At 37.2% G+C, this 22,908-nt stretch overlaps 1 protein-coding gene across 2 annotated transcripts in view; it reads right to left on the bottom strand.

Moving 5' to 3' along the window:
* Window positions 1-22,908, bottom strand: part of CDH13 (cadherin 13) — a 1,297,228-nt gene that overhangs the window by 90,609 nt on the left and 1,183,711 nt on the right. Inside the window, exons 10-11 of one of the 2 annotated variants that reach the window (XM_072634209.1) lie at window positions 22,031-22,284; window positions 1,063-13,067 (exon numbers count right to left, since the gene is read on the bottom strand). In XM_072634209.1, coding sequence (XP_072490310.1) covers window positions 12,986-13,067; window positions 22,031-22,284 — 336 coding nt within the window. In that variant the 3' untranslated portion in view covers window positions 1,063-12,985. Of the gene's footprint in view, window positions 1-1,062; window positions 13,068-22,030; window positions 22,285-22,908 lie in introns of those variants that run through there. The other variant, XM_072634208.1, reaches the window with a different exon arrangement.

The raw sequence follows: 22,908 nt of genomic DNA, 5'->3' as shown, positions 1-22,908 counted from the left end.
GTACCACACTCTTGGATTGAATTGATTTCTGGTATGTTATACAATGAATAAGATATAAATATGTGAGCATCCATAAACTGGAGAGGAATATTAATTGGGACTCCTAATTGATATCTCAGGGACAGTGACAATGAAGTGGTGTCATATTCAGAGTTCTTGCCTTTAGTATCAATGTTTACCTCATCTACCTATTAATCTGGGATTATATATGCATATATATATATATATATATATATATATATATATATATATATATATATATATATATATATATATATATATATATATATATATATATATACATATATGTTTGCCATCAGGCCTGACAATGAGGCTCTGATATAGTATTTATATGTGCTAGTGTGATATTAAACAATAAGATCACAGGACAGAAGCATTTAGAAGTAAAAAGAATCTTAGAGATCACTTGGTCCCATGTCCTTATTTTTCAGAGAAGAAAACTGAGTCTCCAAGAGCTTGTTAACTTTCCTGAGGTCAGACTTAATGAACAACCCCCTGCTCCCACCATTCCCTACCCCACCTCACAGGGAGCCTTCTACTGGTATCTCTGGGCTTTGGTCTCCCCACCTTGATCAGTTCAGGATCTGCTTTGTGCTGCTTATCCCATGTACCAAAATGATCAGTTAATAACTCTGTTCTTGCTATTAGAGCAAGCTAGAATGTTAGGAATTGCAAGCTCACCTCAGCAAACTTGAAATTCCACCAACCCCAGGCTCTTCTCCTTCTCTGGACAAATGTACCTTATGTGACATTGGAAGCATTCTTCCTTCCCAGATACTCTGGTTAAGGGAGAACAGATTGTTGTTTCCAGGGGTTTTAGTATTCTCCTTTGCACCTGGTTGCAAGTTGGCAAGAGTAAATGAAGCAATAATAATGAGGCCTTCCTATTGAGAGAAGAGTGACAAATAGGATAGCAGCACTGGAAATGAAGTCAGAGGAGCAAGCTTTGGACTCCAGCTCTGCTATTAACTACTTGTGTGATATACTTGTATATAGCATATCCTCTATATACTAAAAAAAATGTTGAACTAGACCATCTTCAAATCCAACCTTAAATATTTTATTCTTATCAATCAGTCAATCAATAAGCATTTATTAAGCGTTGACTTTATTCCAGAGATATGCCTAAACACTACAGATACAATAAAACTGAGACAAGAAAGACTAGGAACACTAGCTTTGTTTTCAATAAAAATGTCGGAGCACTCATTTTTCCCAAGCAGTGCAGCAAATACCCAGGGGTACTACTGTCTGAATAATTTCAATATTACAATTATAGAGAGTCATAACTTGGCTTTTAAAGAGTCTCGAACTTTTGTGAACCAATAACAGACTTTTTTTAATACAATAATACTCAATCAGCAATCTGACTCAGTATGATACTGTAACACATTGGGAAAACTACTGGGTATGGAATCAGAGGAGCTGGATTCAAATCCTGGCTCTGCCATTCACTATTTGCAGATTCATTCACCTCTTTCTAGGCATCAGTTTCTTTATCTATAAAGTGAAGGCATTTGACTAGATGCTTCTCTCAGCTCCATTTTAACACTAAACCTGTGGTCCTGCCATACCCTGAATACAATGAACTTATCATGAAGCCTCACTATTATTATTAAGGTTCTTAATTTTTGTTTCAAGAATCAACTAGCAGTATCAATGGTCTCTCCACTCATACAGATTACATTGGCCACCTGTTAGTTGTTAGCTTCATGAGTCATTGTTTCCGAAACTTTTATTCCCTATGAGACAAACTTGTTATGATAAGCATCTCCAGATTTAGTTCAGTCTTTGGAAAGCAGATGCAGTCTGTTTCTAGGTATATATTTCAAGCCTTCCCAGCACAATAGAATCTGTCTTAGCTCATTCTCCACTGGCACAGTCCTGGAGACATAAGGGTTACATCCAAGGAGGCATTCATCAAAGGAGGACGTGAGGGGAGGTGATCCTTAATATCTCCTCAAATTGAGTTGCTCTTCACTTCCAGGGGCATTCTGCATGCATAACTACAACCATCATAGAATTAAGTAATGACAAAGTGACAAAGTATTATTAGGTTCTTGCTTTGACTGTGTATATAACCTGCAACTGATATACCTCATTGTTATATTTCTTGCAATACAGTCTAGTCAGTGACATGAAAAATGTGCCCTGCAATTCCACAGTTCAGAGCCATTCATTCTCAATGCCATGATGATTTCAAGCACTATGTGAAATAACATTGTTTTGTTGCGCAGGGGCAAGGGCAGGGATAGAACTCAGTCCTTTTAAATGCTATATTCCTCTTTGTTAATCAAAAATTAGCACCTTTAAAAAATATTGCAGGACATTTATATTGGTTTCTACGGTCTGTCTAATTACATGAAACTAAACATATTTCTAAGCCTCTTATCTGTGGTATTAGGACCCAAAAAATGATTAAATATAGTCAAATGTTAACTTAGTAGAATAGAAGCTGTTTTTTAGGAAAACATGAAATAGTAACGCTACTGTAATTTTTACCAGCTGAAAAAAATTCAGCCTGTGATTTTAATGTTGATAGCAGAAGTTATTATGGGTGACATGCTAGCACTGGTGAGAAAATAACATTATTCTGTTTAGAATATTTTATAACATCTTTATTTCAATTTTCACTTTTAGAAAAATACTAAGTCACACTTTTGCCTCCAGAAAATTCCTGCAATAAAAAAATCCTATTTAAATTTCTCAGTTGGAATATTATTAGATTCCGACTCATACTATTATGTTTTAGGGCTTAACAGTGCTCCCCTATCATCCCTCTTCTCGGAGAGAGTTCACTAGTACAAGAGTAGCAAGATAAACCAACATGGATATGAAGTATTTTGTTCCCGTAATTGCCGGCAGTTGGGTTTCTAAAGTGTGAACTGTTGGCTCCAATAGTGAATCTATTCCTGCTTTCCACAGGGGATTGTGGAAGGCTTTGTGGGATGACTACACTGAGTGTTCTTCTCCAGTTTTATTCAGTGTCAGCTCAACTGCTGTACCTCAAGTAGAAGCTATAAGGTGAAGTGAAGAAAGCACAAGATTTCGAAACAAAGGAACTGCATTTGAATCCTCGGACTGCTACTTAACCTTGGTCAATCAATTAACAAACATTTTAAAATACCTACTAGTATCAGGTACTGCAGATACAAAGATAAAAATGAAACATTTTCTGCTGTTCATGTCCTATTTTTCAGTTTCCTTATCTGTAAAGTGAATGCTTTGGATTAGATAGTTTCTTAGCCTCCTTCTAGCACTAAATCTTTGCTCCAGCACTCAGAAGACCTGATCTTTTGGGGCACTGACATTTCTTGCTGGTCAGCTGTTCAGTAACTGACTCAGTGGTTCTCTCATTTGGATAGGGTAGTCACTTTTCTTTGATGAAGTCACAATGTGGGAAAGGAGAGGAAATAATCATTTATGTGACATCACTGTGTGCCAGTCACCATCTTAAGTACTTAATCAACATTATTTCATTTGATCCTCACAATAACCCTGTGAGATAGGTGCTGATATTAATTCTATTTTTTAGTTGAAGAAACTGATGTTAAAAGGGCAGTTATCACATAGTTTCTGAAGTTGTATTTGAACATAGGTCTTCCTGACTTGAGTCCCACTATATCCCTTAGCTGTTTCACATTAATCACAAGACTTATGGGGACCATCTGGAGGGGTCTCTGGTAGAGACAAGTCTGAACCAGATTCATAAGAAGAATTGGAGAGTGGGACATAAAAAAGTTTCTTTTTTCTCTGACCCATTCCAGAGAAAATCTTTTTTTTCCCTCTTCCAAACTTAAAGAAAAATCTTGAATATAATCATTTGAGAAAATGAATATAATGGTTAATTAATGAATACTCATTTATGCTTTATATTGAAAGGAAAATGTTGAAAAAGCCCCAAATGATTTCCTGAAGTTATGAATAGAATCTTCTGTCATATAAACACTGGAAATATGCTTGCATCTTCAGTAGGTTATGTGCCATTCCACTTACAGAGGGAGGTTGTAAAATTCAGAAGGTTCATCAGAAGAATGTGTGTATGTTGAGTATGGGAGAAGGGTTGGGAGCAACATGGGGATAATTAAGATCCACTAATTAATAAAATAAGTTTCATCAGGGTTTATACTGAAAAACTGCCAAATAATCTCTTCAGATGAACAAAACCACAGATTTAACCAAGTCCCCATTCAGGAAGAGCCTGAAGTGAGCCAGAATAGGACTGTGAAGTCCAAGGCCAGTGGAAGGGTTGGCAAAAGGAAAGTGTTCACAAGAGACAAACTCAAAGAGCAAAGACAAAACCCAAGATTTTATGGAAAGATCAAGGCCAGTGGAGAACATATGAATGGGATAGAGGAGTCTTTGTCAGTGGAGGGGAAACACATTGAGTGTGGAGTCAGAAGCACTGAGTTTAAATTGTTTCCCTGCCACTTGCTGCCAAGGGGATCATGAGCAAGCCTCTCACCTTTTGTCATCAGTTTCCTTGTCTGTAAAATAAGAAGCATTGGACTAGGTGGTCTTTAGTCATCTCTAGTGAGGTGGAGTCTAGGTAAAATGCATTTGACTGATGGAGCTCATTCTTCTGCCATCACTTTTGAATTCCTTATAGCTACTGCCCATGACCCTGTGTATAATATTCATAATTTGGCAATTTTATAGTCACTTATGAAATAATTTCTACCACTAAAGGCCTTCTTCTGGGCCTAGAAGTGACCCTGGGTTTTTCAAAGCTAAGTCCATGGATCACAAACATAACAGCTTCTACTATACTTAACATAGGAACCACTTGGGGATAATTACTGTCCCACTGATCAACTGTGTCTACTTTCCAAGGACTAGCCTGTTGATACTTAGTCTCTCTGCAGTAATTATGGCTAAGCAGGAGGACAGAAAAAGCCTCCTTACACAGTATGATACTACATATGAACCTTAAAGGAAAATGAACATTCCAAAACAAAGATGTGAGGAGAGAAAGCATGGAGGTTCCAGACTCTGCAAAGCCAGAGTACAGGAGATGGAATGTCAGACACAGGGAGCAAGTAGAGAAACTGTGGATAAATTCTACTCTGAAACTTTGGAAGCAATATCCACATTAATGTATTCTCAGATCTACTAAATGTTAAAACTATTTGTTTTAATGTTCTTTTTCTAAAATGGGAATTAAAAGTAGCATATAGACTTCCCCTGACTTGCTATTAATAGACTGTCCTGTTCCCTCTTACATGAACATATATTTCATTAAAAGGAGTAAGGAGATGCCAATCATCACTGTGGAACACTGGATGTCACTGCATGTCCCATATGTCTGGAATATATTTCCTCCTTATCCTCACCTTGTAGAATTCTCAGTATCTTTCTAGCTCAGGTGACACCTCCTACTCAAGGCATATATTTGTTTCATCTTGAGGCTATCTCCTCTAGGGAGTCTAGCAACCAATCACAGACTCAAATAGGAGGGAAAAGCACAGGTATCCTCAGATCATGGTTGGTGAGCTATTGTGCTGCACACCCCATCCCTACCAGATGCAACACTGCTATTGTCAGGTATTTGTTGTTTTGCATCTAGCTTGTTTTAAGGAACTAGTTTCAAAATAGGCCAGTGAAATAACAAAATACTAAAATGAATCTCTGATTTAATTAGTTCATGACTTTCCTTTAATGATAAGCATCTCAATCCATCCATGTTTTTGTGACTTTTGTCCACACCCTTTCATAAGTTCATTACAGGTAATCCACCCAACAGACTATATGCCTGCTTTACTTTCCCTTAATGTTGTGAGGGTAATAGGAAAGTTCCAGTTGCCCTCATTCTTTTTTTTAAATTTATTTCTTTTCAATTTTCAACATTCACATTATTCACACATAATAATAATACCCTCCTTCTTATCATCCTCTTACCCCTCTATTATCCCTTTGCCCAAAAACAGGGTTGGAGGGAGAGCACTAGCAGGTCCCTGCTTCTACTCGCCATCTTGGCTTTGCCCCTCCTGCCCACATGCTTATCACATGACATTCTCAACTTCTCTTCCCCCAAACATCATTCAAACATTTTTTAAATACCTATTACATGTAAAATGTTGTGCCCAGACTAAGAGACAAAGTTTCGATATTAGTAAACATTTCTATAATGCTTTTAGCTTTGCAAAACACTTTACACACACTGTCTCATATGTTGCATTTCAACAACCCTGTGGAAATACATGCTATTGTTAGCATTCTCTTTTACAGATGAGGGAAATGAGTCTGAAAGAAGTTAAAATACTTGCCCAGGGTGATATAGCTAGTCAGTATCTGAGGAGTGATTCAAACTCTGGCTTTCTTGATTCTAAATCCAGTGTTCTTTCGCCTATGCCAAGCTTTTTCTTAAAAAGATTTAAGTCCTATTCCCATGGAGCTCCCAAATAGCAGGGAGGGATAAGGAAAGCCTTCATGGAAGAGGGGATATTTGGATTCATAAGGTAAAGGACCTCAAAGGTCAACTAGTCCAACACATACCTAATCTATGAAAATTTCTTATCCAACATCACTGAAACCATACAAAATCATGGAAAGTATTATATACTATGACCTAGTGCTCTTTTCCTCTCTACCAGTTTACCAAAGGACCTTCTGGCAGTCAGTCAATCAGTCATTCAATAAACATTTATTAAGCACCTACTATCTGCCAGGCACTAAGCTAAACACATCTAACCAGAATATATTTATTCCCCCAAAGCAGTCTCCATTTTCTTTCAAGAAATTACCCCTTTGGAAATTTCTGTTTAAGAAGAAAGTAATCTAGAACCTGACTTTGAGATATTCTGAAATAAGGCATTTCAAGAGAATCAGTCTATATGGGAAGACCCATCTCTTTAAAATTTTTTATTATGTTTTAAGATATCAAGTTCTCAGATTTATTTGGAAAGCAAACCAGCAATAGACTATGAAATACATTTCCTGAATTAGTTACATGATTCCTGACCTGTGATTTCGTATGTCATTATCCATGGTTAGTGCCTAGTATAGTGATATGCACCCAGGGAGAACATAGAGTATTTGTTGCTAGGATAGGATTGGTGATTGACAGGTCTAAGAGGGGTAATAAAAGTAATCTGAACTTCTTTTTTGATTCCACTGCATTTTCTCTAGGTTCTGAAATGTCTGGAATTGAAATGAATGCAGAATGTTGATACTATAGAGGGGTATTATGTTGACATCTTCCTCTCTATTAGGTCCCCTTCTCTTACCCTTTTTGTTAAGAGTCCTAAGCAGATTGACCAAGTATGGAGCTTTACAATCGCATTAGCATTTATTATGTATTTCTACATTGTGTTCTGGGATCATGTGTGCTCTTGAGTAACTAGATGATTTTCATAATTGCCCTTTGTAATACATGACAGTAAAAATTACACCACCAATATTCAACTCTCATCTCAACAAAACTTAGAACTCATTTCAAAATAGATGACTTAGGAGAAAAAAATCCACATCATCTGTAATAATATATGTATATATATACATATTATGTATATATGTATATATGCTTTTGACATTCTATTGAAAGGTAAGCTATCTAGTCTTAACCAAATCAAAGACACCTAATTCCATGGGATAATGAAATGTTTCCATACCTATGAGCAGCACTGAAACCAAAATTCCATTTTTAGCTACCTTACATATAAGGTCTTTAAAATTTTAGTTATTTAATTAATTAAACATTTCTCCTACTGGCGTTTTCACAGTATAGATTCTGACCACTTACAAAGAGTGAGCTGTAATAACAACTTTACATAAATAATTGAAATCCCAATAGCACAGGAGGTAATAAAAATGTTGTGGTGCCATAAAATATACAAATGGAAGGACATCCCTTTAATTAAAAATTGCAAGGGCATCATGTAAACAATGCATTGCCATCTCAAACCTCCTTATTCCAGATTTGAATTAAGAAAAAATAACTAAATATTCTCAAGATGAAGAAGTAAAAAAAAAAAAAAGAAAAGAAAAGAAAGAAAAGAAAAGACCTGTTATTGAGGTCAGTAACTATTTTTAATTAAGATCAGCTGTTAATAATGGTATTCAGGAGAACATGGCTTTTCCTTTAATTTCCCTAGGTAGAAATGTTATTAAATTTGGCCTTTAACTCTTTCCTGACACATACAGGCTTAACTTCTGATTAAAATTTAAATGTTGGTTACTATTTAAATTTTAAAAAGTCCCATATCAAAACTCTTAAATCTGACCCAGATGTAGCAGATTTGTGATCATGAAATCAACATTTGGAAGCTGCTATTCATTTATTAATGAATGACAATAATAATTTTGGAGACCCTTGTTGGGTAAATGGAGAGGTCTTTTAGCATTTTTTCTTCTTCAAATGAGTATGGATTCATGTTGAACACATCTGTATCTGTAATTGAATGTTTTTTACTGGCTTTTCCCAGTGATCACAGAACACACGGAACTGAAAATTTATAAGGACGTTAGCATCTGTTTGTGCCAAATCTCTTATCATTCTGGTGCTTCTTTTTTGGATGGGCTTCAATTATTACATTAAACATGGAGTTTTTAAAAGAACTTCATTCACCAGGAGTAGATTGGTAAAAATTGCCATCAGAATTTTTACTACTCCTTTGGAACTGAACTTTCTTTACACTCTAATGCATTTCCTCACTGCTTTGAACTTAAATGAATTATACCATCAAGCTGAGAAACATACAAATTTAAAGAACAAGCAGGAAAAGTACTTGAAAAGTACATACCTTAGAAGAAATCAGAAGAAGGCATTTTTGCATTCTTTTTCATTTTTAAGAGATAAATAACTATCTGAATCTGTTTCAGATATTTGGGGACTTGGGGTTCAGAGGTTCAATTTGGACCTCTGTTACAATGAACCTAGTTATCACAAAAGATTCCTTAATGCTTCTTTGATGGATTCTTTTGTTCCCCTTTTTCTTTTTCATGGCAACACAGCCTCTTTATGCTTTCCAGATACTACCCACCTCACTTCAAATATGTGGATTTAGAAAATTCTGAAGCACTCCTTTCACTCAGTCTGGTTTATAGTCCTAGTACTAGCTCTCTGTATTTGCCCTCCTTGGTTAAAACACTGCACACTGAATGTCACTGGTTCTGTCTGCTGTCTCCCGGATATTTTTACTTATCAAGTTATAGGGAGAGAGAGAGAACTGTTTAAGAGAAGTTCAGGGGTTTGATGTCAAGTACCTGGTGGATAGGGAAGCCTGCAAATCAGTTAAGTATTGTGCTTCTTGTCTCCACCTTCTCTCTAGGATGGGTATCACCATTTCCTGATTGTGCTGAAGTAATAGCTTAAACCTCTGTGGCTTCCTTCTCTGCGGTCTCTTCCACTTTGGCTGACACTGTTATTTATATGAATGCCAATGCTTTGGGGATGTTATTGTTGCTGCAGTCATGCTTTCTTTTTTTTTTTTTTTGCAAAATCATATGTTTTCTATTTTGAACTTTGAAACCTTTGTTTTACAAATTCATTAACATTAATTTTATTTGTCAGAAATGGGTAACAGGTATTTCTGTTACAAATTTTATACTCTTTCTCCCTCAGATTTATTTTTTTTATCTCTTGCTTTTGTATTCAGGTTTAAGGCATTAAGGTTTAAAGTTGGGGGGCAAGAGGGGCAGATAGAATACTGGAAAAGAGACATTACAGGCATATTTCAGAGAAAGGTTTGGTGGGAATGAGGAGCAGGCAGGCAGAGAAGAATGGCAGGAGGGCATGTTAAGAGGAAGACTGCTGAGACTGCAGGAAATAGGCCAAGGCAAGAGAATGGACAAAGATTGTTGGGAAGTCTGGATTAGAGACATGTAGCTTCCTCCATCTGATAATGTTCGTGGTTATTTAAAAATCCAGATAGCCCTTTCCTTCTCACAACCCCAACAACTTAGAAACTAATAAACTGCCTTTCCAATGATTCTGGTTCTGCGTCTCTTAACAACGACAAACTGTAACTCATAGTTGGGGTGGAGGGAATGATTCTAGCATTACAGCTAGAAGAGGCTTTTAGAGAACATTGAATACAATGTGGCCTCCTGAAAGGCAGGGGTTCATTTATTTACTTTTTTTTTTTTGTTTCCCTAGAGTCAAACACAATACTTTTCACATAGAAAGTGCTTAATAAACATTTATTACATTTATTTGAGCCCATGCTCCCACTCTCCTGCTATTATACAGAGGAGGAAACTGAGATCCTGTAATGGGCTTTGGCCAATCCTTGCTATGGCCTTTATATGTATGTTTTGGATTTTGGAATTATTCTCCTAACATCACTACCACTGGCAGACTGCGTCCCCAGAGTTCACTGCTACTTCTCCCCTCATGGTTCTGTGAGTAGCTCTAATGAGGTGGGTGGTGATTGACTAATGGTATAATTCATGAGCACCCAGCAGTGTACCTCCATCCAGAATTATCTATTAATATTAATTAGTCTGGCAGATAAAATGAGATTTTAGAAAAAGGTGTTTTTCGTGGTAGTGGAATTGGTTCCATTGGCACAAAACATCACTCAAAAGTCTGTGACATATTTTCCTACCATGGGGAAAGTGGGCTGAAGCTGAGACCACAGGAGGAAAGGAGCTAACATAATTCCTGGAAATTATTTTGTTATAGTCCCCAGCACATTCCCCTTAAATGTAATTGTAGCTTCTCTGCCGAGCTCCTTGTCAAGTCTTGAAGTGTGCTGAGTTCCTCTCCATCCCCACCACCCTACCTCCACGACCCAAGCTCTCAACATAGACTGTGTACCAATTATTTCAGAGACACCACTAAGATTATGACAGTGATGAGAAACCCAAAATTCTCTGATCTCCAATATTCAAAAGGCTTATCCTCCTCTGGGGCAAGGGCTCAAGTATTTTAGTAAGAGTGCAAATTCTGAGATGGCTTCATCTTTACTTGGTCCTCTTCCTCCTCATTCTTTACCTTCTGCCTGACCTCCAGTCTGTGCTTCACCTTTGAACCTACAGCAGCCCTCAACATGTCCCCCACCCCCAGCCTGGAGGTACCTTATGTGGAATTTCAAGAGATGGTAAAAATAACCTGCTACCAGGTCATTAGAGCCCCTTTGGAGAACAACATTATGGTGTGGAATGGGGCAATTTGGGGACCCAATGGAACTTTATTTGAAAATGGCACATTTAAACTTTCAATAAAATTTACAGAAGAATTTTCATATAAACCATCTATAGTAAGACGTGTCTCTAAAATGTTTCATCCAAATGTCCAAGAATATGGTAGTATATGCATGGATATATTTCAGAATCAATGGAGTTCAACCTATGATGCCTTGTTTATTTTGACAACCATAAAATCTTTATTGGAAGATCCTAATCCCAACATTCCAGCAAATAGCTAGGCTACTCAGCTATACTAGGAGAACAAATAAGAATATTAAAAAATGAGTTTCAACTTTCAGGATTGGTGACCCAGTATGGTACAAATAAACAATTTGGTCATAAAAAATAAATCTATCTTTTTTCTTCTTTCTTGTTCTCCTATAATTATACATTTACTTTATTAAAAGCATAATAGCCCTTATGCTGTTACCACCTTTCATTATTAAAGCTTCCATTTGTCCTTTCCCTTCTGACAACAGAAAACACCTACTACACAGTAAAAATAGATAGGTAGATAGAGATAGGTAAATGATAGATAGATAGATAGATAGATAGACAGACAGATAGATAGATAGATAGATAGATAGATAGATAGATAGATAGATAGATAGATAGATAGATAGATTGAATTCTAAAAGTCTTCTAGCAAGGGGGGACAGGGGCATTCAATATATATGGAATTTGAAATATGAAAATATGATGTCTGTTCTCAGCTCCTGTTCTAGAAACTACATCAGCTTTTTCCAGGGATACTGCTAGGAGTAGGAGACCAAAGAGAAGGCTTTATACTCAAATTCTCTGAAGATCACAAGATCTTTATCTAATGAAATTTGGGTGAAAGGAAGGAGACTGAGTTGAAGAGTCTCTCATCCTTTATTCCTTCTGTAAGGCAAAGCAAAGTAGAATCTTTTGCTGTTTTTGTTTTACTAAAAGTGCCTCTGATTGAATAAGGTGATTAAAGAAGATCTTCCCCACATATTGATGGGCCTGCCCATTGAGGGAAGATTGATTAGGGGAGTTGTGTTGTAGGAGGGTCCTTTCTGTTGAGGCACTAGGTCAGAGGGTCATGCCCTCTGGCTCTGAAAAATGTATAAATAGTCTGAGTGTGAGGTTTTACTTTGGGGCTTAATTTTTGGAAGAAGATTTGTGTGCCATGGGAAAGTCTCTGGGAAGCCACTAAGAAGTCCCCCGGCTTTGAAAACCCAGATTTTCGTACTTCCCTCTCTGGTAACTATGGTCAGACAGTTGTACCTGTCTGTTGAGTTGTGATGTATGTATTGACTACGGTCAGACAGAGGAAGCTACGTCTGTTGATCTTTGATTTCTTTGTATTTTCTGTCAAGTTCAAGGTGCTGACTTTTCCCCCTGAACTACCTGAATGAGGTGAAATCATTGATTTGTTGACTCACATACCATGCTTACAAATACACTTAGAATGAGGAAATACCCTCCCAGTGGTAGGTAGAATAAAAATTTTCTTAGGAGTAGGGAAACAAGGCTAAAAGATGGAAAATCCAGAAAACCAAGGTTGTAAACTGGATGATGGAGGGTGGGGCATTCAGACCCATGCAATTTCAAATCATATAGACTCTGCTTTGACATGGCATAAAGCAGTTTGTGGATAATAACAATTATAGGTAGAGGGATTATTGATTTTTCTGACCTGAAAAGACTTCCATCATTCACATGGAGGTGCTATTATCTAAATCTAGAATAAGTTTTTCTGTGGAGTACAGAGGGAGAGACAAGGGCAGACCATCTGCTATTGGGAACTATTTTTGCATTGTACATTCTTTGAGGATATAAGTGAAAGTACAATTGACACTATTATCATTTAAGAGAGTTTATTCCGAGCTGAATCTGGAACCTCAGGCTCTTCAGGGTTGATTGAAGCCCCAATGGGTTTAATGACTTTCCTAAAACATGGAAAATAGAAGAGGTATTATTCAAATCTAGGTCCTCTTCTTCCAAGTCCAGGGCTCTTTCTATTGCATTACCCTGCTCTTAATTCTTTTGCTTTAAAATAAAATGTAGGTATTCCTAAACCATGAATGTAGAGCTCAAGCCATATTTCATCTGTTATTTTTAACCAGCTAAGAATCAAAGTAATAAGCTGAGCTAGGCCATAAGAAATACCTGAAAAGTGTGATTACCAACAAGTAAGATTTTAGTGCCCAACTAATTAGTCACCTCTAATCTCTCTGCTTTATTAGGATTTGCCCTTTCGTGGCTAATTTATTATCATATAAAACTACAGCCCAATGAGAAAACTCAAAGAAACCTTTTTGTTTTATACATGATTGTACTAGACAATAGGTACCTGCAAAATGATAAATCTCTTATCCATAGAGTCATTACAGTTGAAAACTTATTCCTTATTGCATCTGGCTGAGTAATACCAAAATGTTATTATCTAGAGTTTCCATCTGACAGAGATTTAATCCAAGTCAGAATAATGGAGGGCTTTTTGCTCAAGGAATCTGCAGAAATGAGACTCGGACTTCTTCGTCCATGATTTGGAAGCTATATTTTATTTATGTCATTTCTGATGTATTTGTCTATTTCTAGCACAGTGCCTAGATGATAGTGCCTAGGTGATAATAAATGCATGTTTACTTAACTTGACTTTGATATTTGTTTTGAATATATATCTATAAATAAAACTTAAAACAACGTATAGCTAACCAAAAGGAGTAAAGTGAGAGACACTACCAGGCTCTGGAAATTAAACAATTCTGATTAGGGCACATTATTTAGCTCTAGGTATCCGAGTTCTTAAGGAAAAAAGGCAAATTCTTTTGGGTTAGATATTACGTATTGGTTGACACAAGAATATATAATAATAATAATAACTTTGTAATATAATAATAATAATATCAAAAACAATTTATCTTTTCACCTTAGCAATTAGGAAACTAAAAACTAAACTCAGTGTTCATGTGCTGGGATTCTCTAATCTCTGGTGCCTAATAATATCTATTACTTTGCTCTTTTGGGTTAGTTGTGTACTTCTTTTACTTTTACTTGTGGGTACATATTCTAAGTAAATAGTCAAGTCAAATTAATATGAATTTATTAAGCATCTATTATGTGCCAGACACTGTGCTAAATAATCATAGTAAATGCTTATTTCTATAGTGCTTTTAAGTTTACAAAGTACTCTCTTCTTAACAAAACTGCATGGTAAATATCATAAGTAAGAAATATTTTATAGCCATGTAACATATGAAGCCCATTTGCCAGATGAGGAAAACGAGTTTCAACAAGGAGAGATATATTGCCCAAAATCATCCAGCTGATCGTTTTCAGAGCTAAGCTTTGGTAGCAGGGTCTCTGACTCCAAATCCAGCATTCTTTGCATGCACCATCCTGCTTCTCATAAGCAGGCAAGTCCATCATAAGGGATAAATTTTCCCTTGCAAAGTAATATAAGTAAAGACTTATCTAAGAATCTTCATATAAGGACCGTAGTGGAAACAATGTCTTTGAATACAGTTCCGAAAGACACTGTTCTTGTAAAAGTTGTGGGCATAACATCAAACCTTAATTCACTGAAGACATTTTTGTATGGACAAGTAAGATACTATGGTCCAAGTATATTATGTTCCATCGCGTCTTATTTCATTTTATTCATCTTCATGCACTCTCCACGCAGGAGAATCCAGGGCCATTTGTTTTTCCCCATATATTCCATTTCATCTCTTCTCTCTGGACTTTTGTTCAAATGTTGCCCCATATCTGGAATTACTCCTTTCTTCTCCTTGTTCTATGCCTAGATCAAAGTACATCTCAAGTGCTGTATCTTATATTAGGGTTTTACTGATTCCCTCCCCATCTTCCCTCTCTATCCCCCAATTATGACCATTTTCTTTCTTGAAATTACTTTTTACACAGTATATAATTATTGTCTAGCCTACATGAAGTAACTCCCAAGTAGAACTCCTTGAGGATAGAGACTATTTAATTTTGGTTCTTGTGTCTCCAATGCCTAGCATAGTATTTTGAACATGTTGTTGTTGTTCAATCATGTCTTTTTTGTGATTGTGTTTTCTTTTTGTTTTGTTTTGTTCTTAATAAAGATGGTTTTACCATTTCCTTCTCTAGCTCATTTTATAGTTGAGATCAAGTCCCCATAGTCATAGTGGCCTAGAAGCCTAGTTTGCATTCCAGCCAATAGAGGGCAAAGGGTAGCGGTCCCCTCTTCTCTGCAGTGTTGCACTACAATGATGTCAGCAGAGAGAGTTAATATTTTCCTCAAAAAGGAACTTTGAATCTGCTTGAATATTCACAGTTGGTTAAGAGCCAAGATCTCTGTGCCACTTAACACAGAACTGTTGGCCTGACCACCCTGGCCATACTAGGAACACAGTATGGTTTCTGTAGACTCTCTTATGTTTGATGGGCCACAGGCATAAACAAGCTGCAAAATATAACCCAACCACTGAATGAATTCACATGTTAGATAGGGGAAGTGTAAAGCTGGAGTCCGTCTGCCAAACATAATGACTTCAGTTGCTGTATCACTGTAGGCAAGCCACTCGGAGAACAATTAGCCCATGGGCTCAGATGCCATTGAAGTCCACTCCTGTCTCAAGATCACAAAATACTGCTATCAGCATAGATAGGAGTGCTTATCTTCTTATTTCCAAGAGCAAAAAAGGTTGGGTCCAATTCATCTAAAAGCTTCACCCATGTTCTTTAAATACAAATTTAAAAAAGAAAAGGGGCCAGGTGTAGCTCTGTTTTATACCACAAAGAATTATAATTTTTTGCTTGTTGTAAAGTGGTTCCTGCTACTCTGCTTTTAGAAATAATATTACAGAATGGATTTTAAGGGAGCATTCAGAGCCAGGGATGTATGCCAAGATGGTGTCATTTGGTCCATAGATGGTACCTGCCTATAGAGGTAAAGGTTGATAAAAGACATCCCAATCGAACTTAAATTATTCTTTATTTTTATTTTTATCAAAGCTAACATTTACATAGCTCCTTAAGATTTGCAAAGTACATATATCATCTCACTCAGTGACACCAAGATGCCCTGTGGTTATTTGTTGTTCAGTCACTTCAGTTCTATCTGACTCTTCTTGACCCCACTTGGGGTTTTATTGCAAAAATACTGAAGTGGTTTTGATGGGGTTCAGACTCTGGGAACTTTCTTGAGCTCCCTGGAATCTTCCCACTTAATCTGGCCTTTCTTACTCAAATCTAATCTTCCCATTTGTTCCAGCAGTCTCAGGAAGCCCATGGGCTTTTCATTATCATTCTACTCAGGTCTTGGTTGCACCCCCCTCCACCCCATTCCCCAGGCTGTGGACCACTCCCATCAAGATCTGTATCCATTCCCATACTGCCCCTATCAAGATCTCTGGATTGCCCCACCTGCTTCCCACCCAAACCCTCCATTGTCTGATCTCCTGATAGCCTCCAGCTGTTTCCAGCCTTTGACCCTCCTTGGATTCCTTCCTTGGACTTCTCCTCAAGACCCTTCCTAAACCCCTTCTCCCATCACCCTGGACTACCAGACCCCCCCCCCCCCCCCCATCCCTCCTGTACTCTTTTCTGTATTTAAGTCCCACCTTGCCTCCATGAAGGCTCTTAGATTCAATCCAGCTCAGACTCTGTCTAGCTAGGATTCTATCTGGCCCGCTTGTGAACACAAGCATTACAAATGCTTAGGCTCCTTAAGAGGCAACCCAATTTGGCGAATCTTTAATAAACTTTGTTTTCTTTGGCTTTAAGAAGGCTTGAGTCGAATTCATTCAAGCACGACCCGGACCGTCGGTATTTTGGGGTCCCCCATCACCCCTCAACCTCTTCAGTTTGCCATCACCTTCTCCAACATGTGAGGAAACTGAGGCAGACAGAATTAAGTGACTTGCCTAGGATCACATAGCTAGTAAGTGTCTAAGACCAGGTTTGAACTCAGGAAGATGCATCTTTTCTGACTTGAGGACCACCACTCTATCCACTGCACCTCTTAGCTACCCTATCATTGCTAACTAGTTGGTATTCTTATTACTCCCATTTTAAAAATGAAAAAGCTGAGGATGAAAGAGGTGATGATTTGCCCTGGGTCCACAGCTGCTAAGTGCCTGAGGCAGGATTCAAATTCAGGTCTTCCTGATTATAAATCAAAGTTCTGCCCACTATTCCACCTAGCTGCCTCAAAACTATTTTTCTTGATGGGATGAAACAGCAGAGAGTAGCAAACAATATTGAAATGGTTATGGCCAAAGTCTGGATATTCCTCACATAAAATGTTAGGTTGAGAGACACAAGCCTATAACTTGGTGAGAAGGATGTTAGTTTAGAGGGATGTTCCAGGGACCAGTTATCTTTATATTCTGGGGGATGTGTTGCTGCTGTTATTGTCACCATTGTTGTTGAGATATATCAGTCATGTCTGACTCTTCATGACCCTGTTTGGGATTTTCTTGGTAAAGATACTAGAGTGGTTTGCCATTTCCTTCTCCAGCTCATTTTACAGAAGAGAAAACCAAGATAAACAGAGTTAGGTGACTTGTACAGACTCACATGGCTAGTAAGTGTCTAAGAAAGTATTTGACCTCAGGTCTTCCTGATTCTAGACCTGGACTTCCATCCACTATATCACTTAAATGTCCCTCTGGGGGACATAGGGGTTTCCATATTTAAAGATTAGGTCAATTATCTACTCTGATTCCATAATGAGGAAAATTTAGCTGCTAAGTAAATAGTTTGGTAATGATTGGGGACCTTCACTCAAAGCAAGAACAAATTCAGCTCAAGTCCCACTTTCTGCTTAAGACCTTTGCTGTTACTTCTAGCGCTTGTTGACCTGAAACCAGTGCATTCTTCTTCTTCTTGAAACTTGTAAATGAAAAGCAGCATGGCCTATTGGATGGAGGGAGAGGTCATCTCAGCATCAGAATTTCCTAGGTTCTAGTCCCACCTTGACACATACTGCTGTGTGACTCTGGGCAAGTCATATAGCCCCTCAGTGCCATCAAAAACTCTCAACAACTGAGAAAATAACAAGCCTTCATCTTCCATGAGAATTTCCCTAAACCAAAGATTCTCAGATTGTGGTTTTTCCTAGGGGTCCCTGAAATCCTTTCACTGGGTCTATGAGGTCTAAAACTATTTTTATAGGAATAATAAAATATTTTAATTTTGAATATGGTAAATATCAGTAGGGCAGCTAGGTGGTACAGTGGATAGAGCACTGGGCTTGGAATCAGGAACATTTATCTTCATGAATTTAAACTTTCGCTCAGACACTGTATGACCCTGGACAAATCACTTAACCCTGTTTGCTTCAGTTCCTCATCAGTACAATGAGCTGGAGAAGGAAATGGCAAACTACTCTAGTATCTTTGCCAAGAAAAACCAAAAATGGGGTCAAGGAGAGTTGGATATGACAGAAGCAACTAAATAATAAAAATTTCAATAGATAAAACTCACAAAACAAACTTTGCAGCAGTGAGTATTTTTAAGAGGGTAAAGGGGTCTTGAAACCAAAAACTTTGCTAATCACTGCCCTAGACTTATAAAAACCACAAGTGTAGTAAAAAGAAAAAAAAGTATATATCTTTATTTGCTTATCTGTATATATGTTTCAACCTTCCAATGGAAGGTAAGTTCCTCAAAGGCAGACACTGTCATATTTTCTATCTTAGTACCCCAGTCTTAACAGGATCTAAAAATACATTTGTTGAATGGAAATGAGATTTTCTTCTGGGATGACTTGTAGCTTTAGGTGATGGATCAAATAGTTTATAATTATTAAATTACTGGTTCCCAGTTTTAGATAGTCCCAGAACCTACAGAGATCACTATTGAACTAAGTTGCTTTTTTCCAGGCCTGAAGGTTCTTTAGGAGAAGGAGGCTAAGGAACATTTTAATTAGCTCTTAATTAACTAAATAGTGAACTGCACTTAAGAAACAAATTAGTGTTCTCAGTGATCTTTTTCTAAAATCTATTATGTACTATGTAGTTTCCCAACAGAATATTGTGGATTTTTTTCCCCAAAGAATCTCTCAAAGTAATTGATTCTGACTTTATTTCTGTACAAGGGTCAGAATCATGATTATTAGACAGTTTTCTCTTTCTGCCCCCAAGACTTCTATGTTCTATCTCCAATCTCATGAGATTCCACTTCTCATTGTGCAAGATCAGAGGATACACATGATAATTGAAACTTTTCCCACAGAATAGTTCCTACAAACACAGCACAACCTGTCAGTAATAGAGTCTGGCTATTACTGAGCTTCTACTAGCTCCCAGAGAGTAAGGGGATTCTGACAAGTCCTCTAGGTTGAGTGCAATGGGCCCAAGGGCCCCATTACCATGCTGACCTATGCCATGAGGCCCTTAGTGTTAACCCATTCCTCAGCAAACGTAAGTGACAGTAATGAATTAATGGATTTCTCTAAGGAACCAAGTCAAAAAAATGAGCAAAAGTTACTGACTTTCTGTTTTTATTTAAGAAATTGATCGGTAAGAAGATATAATTGGCAAAGATTGATCAGTAAAGAGCAGAGCTCTTAGATATTCTACCTGCAGAAAATCAAACTGTTTCTACTACTTCAACTAGAGTTTCTGATGCAAAAATCTGAAATCTGGAAGATTATGTACTGCCTCAGAAATGTGAAGCTATTTCCTTTTATCATACTCCAGCTCCATCTGTCCACTAAACCAAGGCCAATCTTCTCTACACAAGTTACTTAGCATATCAGCAACAATTTACTCCATTTTATTCTCCCCAAAGAAAAGCCACCTATTTCCACCCTTACTTTAGCAACACAAAATTACATTTAAACTTCCCTGAAGACATCGGAAAATTGTAGACTAGCTGATGTTCCCTTCAGATATAGGTCTCCTTACAGAGTCACTTAAGTAAAGCATTCCTGCTGATATTTAAATGGTGTGTTTCCTTTCTCAGGTTCTGTGTAAAAAAGCAGATTCAGATTCACATTTTTATAAGGGTTAGACATTCTTTTCTAACTTTATCCTGTTGATCAAAACTTCAGAAAGTTTTGTTGCAAAATAGGTTCCTTTGGTAGAATTGGAAAATAGCTTTCTCTTTTCCATATGTTTTCTTCCACGTGAAGAAAAGAGAAACATAAAACTATGCTGGTCTGGATATATTACATTTCAGAAGTTTTGAATTATGAATCTGTGCATATATGTATAAATGTATACACATGTATGTATATATGCATGCGCACATGTAAGTATATGTGTATACTGACATATATGTATAATCCATATATTTATATATTCAGGGGAGGAGCAAATCAATTACTGACCAAAAGATTTGGGGTTAATTAGTCAGTTAATCAGTTAGCATTTATTAAGTTCCTTCTATGTGCCTTGTATTGTTTTAAGTGTTAGGGGTTACAAAGAAAGGCAAAAGACAGCCCTTGCTCTCAAGGTGATCACAAGAAGCATGCAAACATGCAAGCAACTAAGTACAAACCATAAATGTAGGGAAAGACACTGGCATGGGGAGGGGGGCCACCTTGGTAAAGGCTTTTTATAAAGGTAAAATTTTAGTTGAGAATTGAAGGAAGCCAGGAATGTAAGGAGGTAAAGATGGAGAGAGAGAGAGAGAGAGAAAGAGAGAGAGAGAGAGAGCACGTCAGGCATGAGGGGCAGCAAGTAAAAATGCCTGGAGTCAAGAGATGGAGAGTCTTATATAAAGAGCAATAAGGAGTCTAGGTCATTGGAGTTAAGTTATGGTGGACTTTAAAAGTCAATTTGTAGATTTTTAAAAAAAATATTATCCTATTTTATACAAATAGATACACATATCTTTTGAAAAGCAGGTTAGGCTTTTGTACACTTATATTTATATATACTTATATATATATGTATATATGTATACATATATATATACATATATATTAACACATAGGAGTTTCATTTGGATGAAATTTTATTATTATGTAAAAAGAGAGTAAAAAGACAATGCAGCTCACAGAGGGCTGTAGAGGTCCGGCCTTAGAGTGAGGAAGATTAAATTTCAAGCTCTACCTCTCTAAGACATAGGAACTTTGTGACTATGACCAAGTGACTTAACCTCTCTGCGCCTCAGTTTCTGTATCTATAAAATGCAGCAAGGTAGAATTAATGACTCTGAACTTTCTTGCAACTCTAAATCTATGATTTGATGAACCTCTCAGAGTCCTAGCAGCTATTCATCTACATCTATAGAGGGAGGTTCTGCATCAGGCATTTCTTATACTAGTAAAATCACAGATTTGCATACATGCTTGTAGAGACAATATTCATTTTGCAGCTTCGAATTCTGAAGTATTAATTAATCATAGTTTAATATTAATCTGGTAATAACTATTTATGATCCTTGTACATAATCTGAGAAATGGGGCCAACAATTCTGAAATCTCTATCCCTTCCCCTTTTCACTCCCACACACTTTTATCAATATATAATAACTTTAAATATATTTCTCTAGGTAGTTACCAACTCTACACTCGTCTCATAGTTGACAGGTCATCAGGGGTCACCTAGCCCTACCTGGACAGTCACCTTTGATACCATTCCACAGCATCTAAAGCCAACATTTTACTCATCACTTGACAGCCCTACACTGAATTACAAGTTCACCTTGTCTCCCTGGCTTCTTATACTCCAGGTTTGCCTTATTGCTCAGCCTCATGAGAGGCAGACCTGTTATCTCTCAGCTAACTAATAGAGTTCTTAGGTCCATCACCTCAAAACTTTTTTCTTTATGACAAATTCCTGTGCCTTCTCCAGGTCTCTAACAAGTTTAATTTAATGCTATGTTGCACCTGACAACCAACTTCTACAGACAGAGCAGGCATTTACACTTTCCTTTCCAGGCTTAGATTGGATAATAATATACTCACCTAATGGTCTGATGTTGCAAGGAATCAGGATCTGTGGCATTTACCGTCAACAGCATGCTGCCAATGGTGATGTTCTCATGCTTGGTCACTGTCATGGGGTCTGGATGGAAAACTGGGCCTTCATTTACATCTGAGACAGTTATTTGGACTGTGGCTGTAGAGCTGGGGCCATATGCCACATCAGGAACCAATGGATCTTCATTTTCTACTTTGATCAGTAGTGTGTGGAATGCTGAAATCTCATAATCCAAAGGCTGAAAAACATGCAGAGAGTCATCTCAGGACAGAAATATATATATATATATATATATATGGGGAGATGTAGGCATTTAGGGATGAGGTACCACAATAAAAAAATATGTACTTTTTTCCCCATTAAAGGTGAAGCATATCAGTCATATCCCAACTGCAGCACCATTAAAACTGTAAATATTTGGAGCATTTTTAAATCAAGGTAATGATAAAAACAAAGATTCATTTTTAAAGCTGCCCATTCATCTTCCTGGAAGTATAGGAATCTAAAATGTTGCCTTGGTTTAATGCTAATAGCCACCTTAAAGTGTACGATGCAGAGGCAATGGGCTCTTCAGAAATAATATCCCTCATGTTTCTAACACATCAATCATGTCAACCTTAGAATTTTCCATCAGCTAGAGAAATACTATTCCCAAGTGCTGCTAAAAACAAGTTGATTTCAAAAGGGTAAAGAACATGATTATCAATGAATCATAATATGTTATTCTTGAAAACTAGTCCAAAAGAACGTAAGTCCTAGAAAGTATCTTCAAAATTAGAAAGGCTTTTAATGACACCTTGGTGACATTCTGTCTGCCCACCATGTGAAGACAAGCCTCTCCAAGTTTGAGAGCACTTATCAC

This window comes from Notamacropus eugenii, chromosome 1 (genome assembly GCF_028372415.1).
Source record: "Notamacropus eugenii isolate mMacEug1 chromosome 1, mMacEug1.pri_v2, whole genome shotgun sequence".
Classification (NCBI taxonomy): domain Eukaryota; kingdom Metazoa; phylum Chordata; class Mammalia; order Diprotodontia; family Macropodidae; genus Notamacropus; species Notamacropus eugenii.
The sequence above is the reverse complement of the archived record's forward strand: the minus strand, read 5'-3'. Positions and strand labels throughout refer to the sequence as shown.